Here is an 11,503-nt window from a genome sequence, read left to right as displayed (position 1 = left end):
TAATGTTGTTTTTTATTGAAGAACAAAAACAAATATGTTGTTTTTTCTTCTAGAGTACACAAGTTCAGTTGGTACTGTGTGTAACTTTGTGACTTTTTATATTTAATATCTTTATCGCTTATTCATTTTTATCTCTGCAACGTATGTTGATCGCATCTTCAGCACACCGTGGCATTGGTTTTGTAACCAAAAGAATCTAGTAAAGATAACAAAAAAAAATAATTAAATACTTTTAAAAACTAAAACACGCTTTACCAGTTTACAAATAATCCGTTTCTAGTCGGGTGTGGTCCTATCCGGGTCAGGGTATTAGGCCACGGTAATCAAATTATTGAATTGTCATCGGTCTTTGATACGTATGTAAAGTTAATCTGACATGTTGTTGGTAAAAAATAGTAAACATTACGTTATAAAATTCATTCGCTTGTATATTCTGATCAAGCTATTATAACAAAAAACGCGTTAACTAAGATTATATGTTACTACTACTTGAATTGAAAAAAATGTTAAAGTGCTCACTATAGTTTGCTTAGTGCGAGTTTCTTAACGTTCTCGATAGCGTAAAAGTTAACCCAATTTTGTATGCAGTTGGTACAGCGCCCCTAGCGCCAAACGTAGGCGAACGATTCCATTCCACACAAATATGAGCTAACTTTTACGCTTTCGAGAACGTTAAAAAACTCGCACTAAGCACACAGCTTGTTCAATCGCATCAAAATTGAAGTCAACGTGACCTGAAGGATAAGACGTCCGGTCCATTCGTGTTGAAGCGATGCAACGGTGTTCGAATCCGAGGCGGACCAATTTTTCTACTGAAATACGTACTCAACAAATGTTCTCGATTGACTTCCACGGTGAAGGAATAACATCGTGTACCTAATAAAAATCAAACCTGCAAAATTATAATTTGTGTAATTACTGGTGGTAGGACCTCTTGTGAGTCCGCACGGGCAGGTACCACCACCCTGCCTATTTCTGCCGTGAAGCAGTAATGCGTTTCGGTTTGAAGGATGGGGCAGCCGTAGTTAAAAATGAGAGCTAAGAACTCATGTCTCAAGGTGGGTGGCGGTATTTAGGTTGTAGATGTCTATAGGCTCCGGTAACCACTTAACATCAGGTGGGCTGTGAGCTCATCCACCTATCTAAGCAATAAAAAAAAACGTAAGATCTCGTATCTTACGAACGACGGATAGCAAGTATTCTTAAAAATATTCTTATTATTTTTATAATTTTATTGCTGTCCGGGGTGGGGGGAACCCTTCACATCAAAACCGAACCGGAATTTTATTTTTATACACGTATTTAATTTTTTACAAGTATAGTTTCTTTGGGTTTATGGTTCGTAAAGGATAATGGTTTCCTTGTTCAGAGTGATTTAGATTCTTATGTCGACAGTAAAATTTCGAGGTAAACATTCCTTGGGTACTCAGCTTAGAAAAGTGTCAGTTAGAATAATATTGATCAATAGATAAAATTAATAATTACAAGGAAGTATTTATTGTACATATTGGGATATGCAGATTTATGTATTCTAGAAATATTAGTATACTTATAAAAAATAAAGGCAAATTATTGAATAAATACGTTGCTATGTGAAGCAGATAACAAGTGATTTAAAATTGTCGTTCTGTATACGGCAATATAATAGCGGGCGGTGAGGCAGTGACCAAATCATTGACTCTTTTTAGTTCGTTTAGTTCCCTCCCCAGTCTTGTCTTATTTGTGACGGAAGTAAGACGCAGATTATATTCTACTGTTTAATGCATTTTTCTATCGTTTGTGAAACATGGGATTATTGAATGCTGAGGAAGATCCGAATAAAATATGCACCGAACTTGTTTTCTACGTAAATGGTAAAAAGGTAAGCGGTTTTTTTTACTTTAAAAATCAATTTGTGCTGAGCAAAATTGAGTTGAAACTCGCTAGTGTATGTATGTTTTTATCTTTAATTAAATTTTAGAAATAAAAATCTACCATTAACATTTCATTTCATTCAGTTAGATAGCTACGAGCATAAATACACAAAAGAAATAAATTATTATGTTTGTTTCTGCGTAACCTTGATAGTTATTAATAATGTTTTCCAGGTTATACGACATAGATGTCGTGCAATTAGCTTCTCTGTTAAATTATCAGAAGAAAAGAGTCTTTTCGATTTCTCTGTGTGCGTCCGATCTTTACTTATTGCTATAAAATCCAGTGTGATGAGTAGGAAGCCCTTGGTATTTTTTTACATTTGAAAACCTGTTATTTTAAATTAATGTTTCGTTATTGCTGTCGAAGACGGACTTGATAGATTCATCTGATAGTGAGGGTCTAGCGTTCTGTTGGACAAAACTTAACCACTTAACACTTTTTTAAGGAAATTAAAAATCGTGTTTCAACCCGAAGTTTCTGTATTAATACAGTTTACATCATAATACATTAAAAACGTCACTAATGGGCGTTAGTTTTAGAGCAGTGACTGGCAATAATTTTTGTAGCATATCAATTACCGTATTGAGATTTTAGGCAAACGCCATTCTTTGGTAACTCTCTAATTGTAGTATCTTTCATAGCGTTTTATTACCTTTTCACGAGTATAGTATATGAATAAGAGAACATAAAGAGAACAGAACAAGCAGCATATTAAATCGTACAATTGTTGTTAACCACTTCTTTGACTAGGTACATCATTGCGAGCAAGTGGCACCGGCCCTAACTGATCAGGTCGTGAGCTCGTCCGCCTATCTAAGCTATTAAAAAAGTCAATTTTTTCCTATAAACAGAAAAAAGTCACGATTAATTCACATTTATTTCTTTAAATGTTATAAATATTCAAAGACAATACACGAAAAATTGCATCATAAAACTTTGTTTTTAAGTTTACTTCAATAATATTATTTATCAGAAAACAGGGTCGTCGGTTGATTGATAGGTCTATGATAATATTGACCCGTCGAGCGTACACAAGTCATTACGACGTTTATTTGCACAACGTCCCTACTGAAGGATACGGAGTAGATTTACTTAAAATACATCTAACTGAGGAGAAATTAATTTAGTATTGTTTTAACCTACTAATATAATTTCGTGCTGAGTTTGATCTTAACTTAGATTTCATTAATCATTGGATCCGTCAGTTGCGTTATAAAACATTTCTACAAGTTTCGTTAGGTGTGGCGTAATTCTTGATTGCCTTGAATCACCCTGGAGACAAATTAATTGATGTAAATAATTCGCTTCGAAGAAATCAATAGCTCTATTTCGATTTCAGGTTATAGAATCTAGTCCTGATCCAGAATGGACATTATTATGGTATTTGCGAAAGAAACTTCGACTGACGGGCACAAAATTAGGTTGTGCGGAAGGCGGATGTGGTGCTTGCACTGTTATGGTCTCCAAATATAACCGACAAGAAAATAAAATTATGTATCCTTTACTTTTCGTAGCTTTATTAAATAATTTACACAGATAATGTTTACTATGTCATCATTTTGATATCTAAATATAAAATATGTTTTTATTTAGACTAGCTGACCCGGCAGACTTCGTAGTGCCTCAATTGACAAATAAAAGACCTAAACTTTTATATAAAATAAACTTAAAACAAACAAAAGGAATCCGTCCGACGGGGGACACATCAAAGAAAAGGAAAAACAAAATTGATATTTTTATTTAATTCCGTGTATTATCATATTTATTTACCTTTTAAACCTTCTCTGGACTTCCACAAATAATTCAAGATTAAAATTAGCCAAATCGGTCTAGCCGTTCTCGAGTTTTAGCGAGACTAAAGAACAGCAATTCATTTTTATATATATAGATTACTATTCTGCACTTACCTTCCTCTTAGTAAAATTATAATTCTTCTTGTTATCATTTATTTATTTGTACATGCTTTTAACATTGTTTTAATAGGCCTACATAAAATATATGCTATATACTTTCTTAACATTTTATCAGTCATCTGGCAGTAAATGCTTGTCTCGCACCAGTATGTGCTATGCACGGTTTGGCTGTGACCACAGTTGAAGGTATTGGATCAACCAAAACTAAACTGCATCCAGTTCAGGAAAGAATAGCAAAAGCCCACGGATCACAGTGCGGTTTCTGTACGCCTGGAATCGTAATGTCCATGTATACTTTACTGAGAAGCTGTAAAAATATTCAGTATTCTGATTTGGAGGTCGCGTTTCAAGGTAATTTATGTAGGTGTACAGGTTATCGCGCCATAATAGAGGGCTACAAAACGTTTATCGAAGATTGGGAGACTCAACGAATTGTCAAGAATGGACCACAGAACGGAACTTGTGCGATGGGGAAAGACTGTTGCAAAAATAAATCGGATAGCTATGAAGAAGCAGATAGTGAATCACAATATATTTTTGACAAGTCGTCGTTCTTACCTTACGATTCCAGTCAAGAGCCAATTTTTCCACCAGAATTGAAATTATCTTCAATATACGATAGCCAGTACGTAATATATCGTGGTAAACAAACAACGTGGTATCGCCCAACTAACATAGAAACAGTTTTATCGTTGAAAGATAAGTTCCCGAATGCAAAAGTGGTAGTGGGAAATAGTGAAGTTGGTGTTGAAGTTAAATTCAAACGTTTTGTGTATCCAATAATAATAATGCCTAATTGCGTTCCCGAATTGAATACTATTACTGAAAATGAGCATGGTTTAACGGTTGGAGCTTCAGTAACACTCAATGACATCGAAAAAACTTTTAGAGAGTATATAAAGAAACTACCACCATACAAAACTAGAGTCTTAACTACTATAGTAGAAATGTTGAATTGGTTTGCTGGAAAACAAATCAGAAATGTTGCTGCCATTGGCGGGAATGTAATGACGGGCAGTCCGATATCTGATTTGAATCCGATTTTAATGTCTCTCAAGGTTAAACTTAATCTGCTCAGTCAAGAAAACGGCCATCGTACCGTGCTAATGGATGAAACGTTTTTCACTGGGTATAGAAAGAATGTCGTCAAATCAAATGAAATATTACTTTCAATAGAGATACCGTTTTCAACCAAATTTCAATACCTGAAGGCTATTAAGCAAGCGAAAAGAAGAGAGGACGATATATCCATAGTAACTTCAGCTGTTAATGTTGAATTCGAAGAGAACACAAATGTTATAAAATATATAAATTTGGCATTCGGGGGAATGGCTCCCGTAACAAAGATTGCAACAAACACTGGAAATGTATTAAAAGGGCTTAAGTGGAATGAAAACATGTTAGAAAAAGCGTATTCGTTACTGATAGATGAACTGCCATTAGATCCATCGGCACCAGGTGGAAATATACAATTTCGGCGTGCATTGACTATGAGTTTGTTTTTAAAATCTTATTTGGCTATTGGAAAAGCAATGTCAACTGATTATTTTTACGGAGATCTTATTGAATCGTTCTACGGTAGCGGTGCAGATAGTTTTCACGGAAATGTGCCGAAAAGTTCTCAATACTTTGAATTGGTCGGAGAAAAACAGCTTAAAAGTGATGCTGTTGGAAGGCCGATACAGCACATGTCAGCATATAAGCAGGCTACAGGCGAAGCAATATATTGCGATGATATGCCCATTGCAGAAGGTGAGCTATATTTAGCATTTGTTTTGAGTTCAAAAGCTCATGCAAAATTAATATCAGTAGATACAAAAAAAGCGCTAGCCGAACCTGGTGTTATAGCATTTTATTCAGCAAAAGACTTAACAAAAGAACAAAATAGCATTGGCCCTATATTTCACGATGAAGAATTGTTTGCAAGAGATAAAGTGTTGAGTCAAGGTCAAACTATTGGCGTTATAGTAGCTGTGGATCAAGCTACTGCTCAAGCTGCTGCAAGAATGGTTAAAGTTGAATACGAGGAAATACAGCCAATTATCGTTACTATAGAAGACGCTATAAAATATAACTCATTTTATCCACAATTCCCTAAAACAATAAAACGGGGAAATGTAAAAGCCGTGTTTGACGATAAAAATAATATTATAATAGAAGGACAGTGTCGTATGGGAGGTCAAGAACATTTTTATTTGGAGACTCATGCTGCGTTTGCTATTCCAAAGAAAGAAGACGACGAGATAGAAATATTTTGTTCCAGCCAACATCCCTCAGAGATCGCAGTGAGTTAAATAATATGGAAATTTTTTATTAAAATTTTATACCGGATGTTAGAAGACCGCTTCCGAAAACAAAAACAGACGATAGTACTAATGACACCTTTGCTGATGGGACGGAATAAAAATCGACCCTGTTTAAAAATAAAACATATTTTTATTAATAGCATAAGCATATTTATTATTTATTACGCTCCATCATGTTAGTACAGCTAAATTAAACTATAGTTTCATAAAAATACATTACTTAAAAAAAACCAGCAATGAAACACAAAATCAAAAACAGCTGATGCTCGGATCAACGAACGCACGGGCGCGGCGCGGCGCAGACTCGCGCGATCACACGAATACTTATTTACAACAGTTGTCTAAATAACTCCATTATGAAAGGTGTCATTAGTACTATCGTCTGTCTTCGTTTTCGGAAGCGGTCTTCTAACACCCAGTATGATAGAGAGTATCTGTAACAGTATTATGTTTTTCTAGAAACTGGTTAGTCACATCCTGCACGTACCGATGAATAGAATAGTGGCGAGAGTGAAACGTATGGGTGGTGGTTTTGGTGGAAAAGAGTCACGGGGTATGTTAGTGGCATTACCGGTTGCATTAGCTGCTCATAAACTCAACAGGCCCGTGCGGTGCATGCTCGATAGAGACGAAGATATGCAGATGACGGGCACTAGACATCCATTCCTGATAAAGTATAAAGCAGCGGCAACTAAAGAAGGAAAAATTGTTGGAGCTATTGTCAATATTTATAACAATGGAGGCTATTCCATTGATCTCTCAGGTCCAGTAAGTACAAAATGAATTTTAAATTTAGTTGATTAATTTGTAATTGTATTGTACTGATGTCTGTAATTTCTTTTAGGTTGTCGAACGAGCAATGTTCCATTTTGAAAATGCTTATTACATCCCAAATTGTGAAGTGACCGGATATGTTTGTAGAACTAATTTACCTTCAAATACGGCTTTTCGAGGCTTCGGAGGTCCCCAAGGAATGTTTGGTGCCGAAAATATGGTTAGAGAGATAGCTCATCGACTGGGAAAATCTCCCGAGGAAATAAGCAGACTAAACTTGTATCGAGAAAATAATACTACACATTATGGACAAGTTTTGACATATTGTACATTACAAAGATGTTGGGACGAATGTGTACAAAACTCTAATTTAGCAGAAAGAAAATTAAAAATTAAAGAATTCAACAAGTATGTAGTGAAAATCCAATAATATTATATTATACTGAGCTGGTCATAAAACTATATTTAAAAAAAATCATTCATAAAAAATTATAGTTAAGCTAAGCTTTTATTAACCATTAACGCGAATCTATTAGTATATTTTTATTATTTATTAAAGTAATTTTCTTACAGACAACACAGATGGAGAAAACGTGGTATTTCGGTAATACCAACAAAATTCGGTATCGCTTTTACGGAGAAACTTTTAAACCAAGCTGGTGCATTGGTATTAGTTTATGTTGATGGTTCAGTACTTCTATCACACGGTGGTACTGAGATGGGACAGGGCTTACATACAAAGATGATACAAGTAGCTACTCGGGCTCTTGGTATAGACGTTTCTAAAATTCACATCAGCGAAACAAGTACTGATAAAGTCCCTAATACTTCGGCAACAGCGGCTAGTGCCGGCTCAGATTTAAACGGCATGGCAGTACTAGAGGCTTGCGAGAAAATAATGAAGCGCCTAAAACCGTATATAGATAAGAATCCGGACGGGAAATGGGAAAATTGGGTATCAGCTGCCTATGTCGACCGTGTTAGCTTATCCGCTACCGGCTTCCACGCTACACCGGATATAGGATTCGATTTCAAGACCACTTCGGGAAAACCGTTTAATTATTTCACATACGGTGTTGCTTGCACGGAAGTAGAAATTGACTGTCTTAGCGGTGACCACCAAGTCCTTAGAACGGATATTGTAATGGACCTCGGTGAGAGTCTCAATCCAGCGATAGATATTGGCCAGATTGAAGGCGGTTTCATACAAGGCTACGGTTTGTTTACCATAGAAGAATTAATTTATTCACCCACCGGAACTTTATATTCGCGAGGGCCGGGTGCTTACAAAATTCCTGGATTTGGCGATATTCCTCTAGAATTCAACGTTTCGTTGTTAAAGGGTGCACCTAACCCTCGAGCAGTTTATTCTTCTAAGGTAAGATTTTCAGTTCATAACTCTAGTACTAAAATGAAAAGAACATGTCATATTACAATATTGCGAGAAAACGAGGGCTTCAACATTTATCTAGCATGATTTGCTCGTTGTTCGACTTTAATCTTTTAAAGTAAAAAACAATACACTGATAAGGATAATATATTGTGATAATATTTTTACAACGTGTTGGCGTCCATGATACTATGACAAGGCTTCATGCGGTGCATTTAGTCCGTAGAAAATAAGTTGTTAAAATTAAACAATAAATATAAACAGATCTGAGGAGATTATTTTCGAAATGTAATTAATGTGTCTCTCATATGCATAAATAAATATTTTTATCTAACATCTCCTATGCTCATATACACTTAGAACATGAATTTAGCTTGACCGACTAGCAAGGTACAATTTTGATACTCTCATCCTTAAACCAGTACCTACTAACTACATCATTAAAGATTCACAATAAGTTAGATTAGATTTAGTTAGTAAAGTTCTATAATTTATAAGCAGAGTTAGCGTTTATTGGACATCGTAAAACTATAGGCAAGAGAACCGTAACTGCTTCTGATTAAAAAGTTATAATATGTGTAGTAACCGTGTCAATAGTACTCCTTAGGATAAATCTAATCAGCTCAAACTCGATAAGTTTACTAGTAGACATTCAAGTTCCATTGCCCACATTCTAGGTTCATCAGCAGACCAGCTCCGTTGTACCACCAGAAGTGCACATAATTAGATAAAGATTTGATTTTTATTCATCATATTATTTCCGATTTCATACATACATACAGGTGAAGTTATAGTTACGAGCTGGGATTTATAATGCACAAATTTTATCAATAATTCACGTTTTTAATACGTTTTATAAAACACTTTCACGCTCACTCCTAAGCCATGTTACTTTCACTTTCACTATAACTCACACTTTTATTTAACTTTGATCGGTTATATCGCATAATATTTAAAATTTCCACACCACTGGCTGTCGTTCACGTTTATATGCACCACATGCAACCCGCACAGAAAGCACTAGAACCTTCTCGAACTTTCCCATAAGACTACCTGACCTAGTCTTTAACGAACCTCATTCGCAATGCGATATATTTAGTAAATGCTTTAAGTACTTCTGTAATGTTTCGGAGTATTACTATTGCGTTTAAACAAACAATAAATTCGACTATTTTTATGAGAAGATACTTTGCGACTAGGATTTTCGAGACAGTATTTTACAAATTACATCATTTACAAACTAAAACCTCAAATAAATGTTTTCAGGCCGTAGGAGAACCTCCGCTGTTCTTGGCTTCTTCAGCTTATTTTGCGATACATGAAGCCATTAAAGCTGCAAGAGCAGATGCCGGAGTACCGCTCGAGTTCGACATGGAGGCACCAGCAACATCTGCTCGAATTCGAATGGCATGTGAGGACCATATAACGAAGAAAGTGAGTCTTAGGCACTAAAAACATTTTATATTTTTACTTTATTGCGTTATTTGGATAGAGGGCTCACAGTCCTTTTGGTGATAACTGGATACCGGAGCCCATAGACATCAGAAATATGTATTCTGCCTCCCACTCTGAGATATACAATTGCTTAGATGGGTGAACGAGCTCACGGCCCACCCGGTGTTAAGTGGTTACCGGTTACAACGTAAATGCCGTCACCCACCTTGAGATAAGAGTTCTAAAGTCTCAATATAGTTACAACGGCTGCCCCACCCTTCAAACTGAAACGCATTACTGCTTCACGGCAGAAATAGTCAGGGTGGTGGTACCTACCCCTGCGGACTCACAAGAGGTCCTACCAGTAAAATAGACAGGATGGTGGTATCTGGCGATGTGGGCTACTCTGCCACCGATAGCCTATTTCCATGATGAGCTTAGTTGCAAACTACTTATAGATTTTGAAAGAGGTAGAAAGTGAGTGTTGCGGCTAATGGTCATTTTAGGGGGTAGGTATTCAAACCGTGCTGTATATGGGATCCTAACCCTGATCCGATAACGAAAATTATTCATGTATTGAGGTGGACCAAGGGTTTGACATAAAATATCTCTGAAGTCTAGTCACTCAGTTCTTCAAACATTTCTAATTTAAAAATCTAAAAAGGTATTTCGAATTCGTAATACAAAAATAACCCAAAAAAATCAAACAAACATAATTCTTTGAACGATAATAGCAAAATAAACCATAAAAATTCTTATTTTAATATTCTAAGTCAACGGTTTAACCATAACATTAACCAGTTGAACCAATATTATTTACTCACAATAAAAATTGTTTTTATTTCAGCTTGATAAACCAGATCCAAATAGCTTTGTGCCGTGGAATGTTGTCCCTTAACAAAAGATTGAAAAATTCACTACCTACTCACTCGTATACTATTTGTAAGCTATATTGAAATATATTAAATAGATATGTACCGATCTTTTGTTTTATTTACGGGTGCAAAAAAAAAATCAGCACACCTGATTTTATCGATATATGAATAAGTTTATCTTTCCAAAAGTCGCTTCCCCGGGGGTGTGCGTCGTCGTATGGGAGCGATTCAGTGATTCCAGGGGTGACACTAAACCACAAAAGTCGATTTTTTTTACACTCCCTATGCTAATAACCTTGATATTTCAGTTTCTCCTTGACGAGTAGGCTAGTTCACGGGCTAAACCTGAGAGGATTTGTTAACACTAGCCCTAGAAAGAGCAATGATTTGCAGAATCTAGCACCGGATCGGAATCGCGACCCACAGAAGATCCGGTGAGAAACTCAGTGGGCTGGATCTTTGGGTTAGTTTGCTCGTCGAATTCTTCGTCGTGATCGGCGTGTTCGACGAGGACGGTGATCAGGGCTTGATGGGCCTAAAAGCACCGAGAGTGGATCCGGGGGATCCGACAAGAAATGTTTCGGGCGACGGCGGCTTTGCGTTTCTCCGTCGCATTGGTCGGATATGTAGTTAGCGGTGGCCACGATAAGAGGATTATTGTGTCCCGTCGCTTCGTCGAAGTAGCGTTTTGATGCTATCTAAAGATACTCACGTATCGGTTCTAAACTTATATCATAATGAAGGTCGAAATCATGTACCACGGTGCTCCAACGGCTATTCCGCAGAAACGGGATTGGAAGACCTTGCTTCAGATGTTCTGACAAAAAATCCGAAGTGGCACCGATAGTAATTTTATTGCTCAATTTCAATACACCATAATATAGCCATTTCAAC

At 36.3% G+C, this 11,503-nt stretch overlaps 1 protein-coding gene across 1 annotated transcript; it reads left to right on the top strand.

Moving 5' to 3' along the window:
- Positions 1-1,634: 1,634 nt before the first annotated feature.
- Positions 1,635-10,715, top strand: ry (xanthine dehydrogenase rosy). The gene is made up of 8 exons (XM_028181943.2): positions 1,635-1,861; positions 3,257-3,411; positions 3,946-6,115; positions 6,596-6,904; positions 6,981-7,318; positions 7,484-8,288; positions 9,567-9,734; positions 10,582-10,715. The coding sequence occupies exons 1-8, from the start codon at positions 1,787-1,789 to the stop codon at positions 10,630-10,632; spliced, it is 4,071 nt and encodes a 1,356-aa protein (XP_028037744.2). The 5' UTR covers positions 1,635-1,786; the 3' UTR covers positions 10,633-10,715.
- The last annotated feature ends 788 nt before the right edge of the window (positions 10,716-11,503 follow it).

The sequence above is a fragment of the Bombyx mandarina genome, chromosome 12 (assembly GCF_030267445.1).
Source record: "Bombyx mandarina strain Sakado chromosome 12, ASM3026744v2".
Lineage (NCBI taxonomy): Eukaryota > Metazoa > Arthropoda > Insecta > Lepidoptera > Bombycidae > Bombyx > Bombyx mandarina.
Note: the sequence above shows the minus strand (reverse complement) of the source record. Positions and strands in the feature narration are given on the sequence as shown.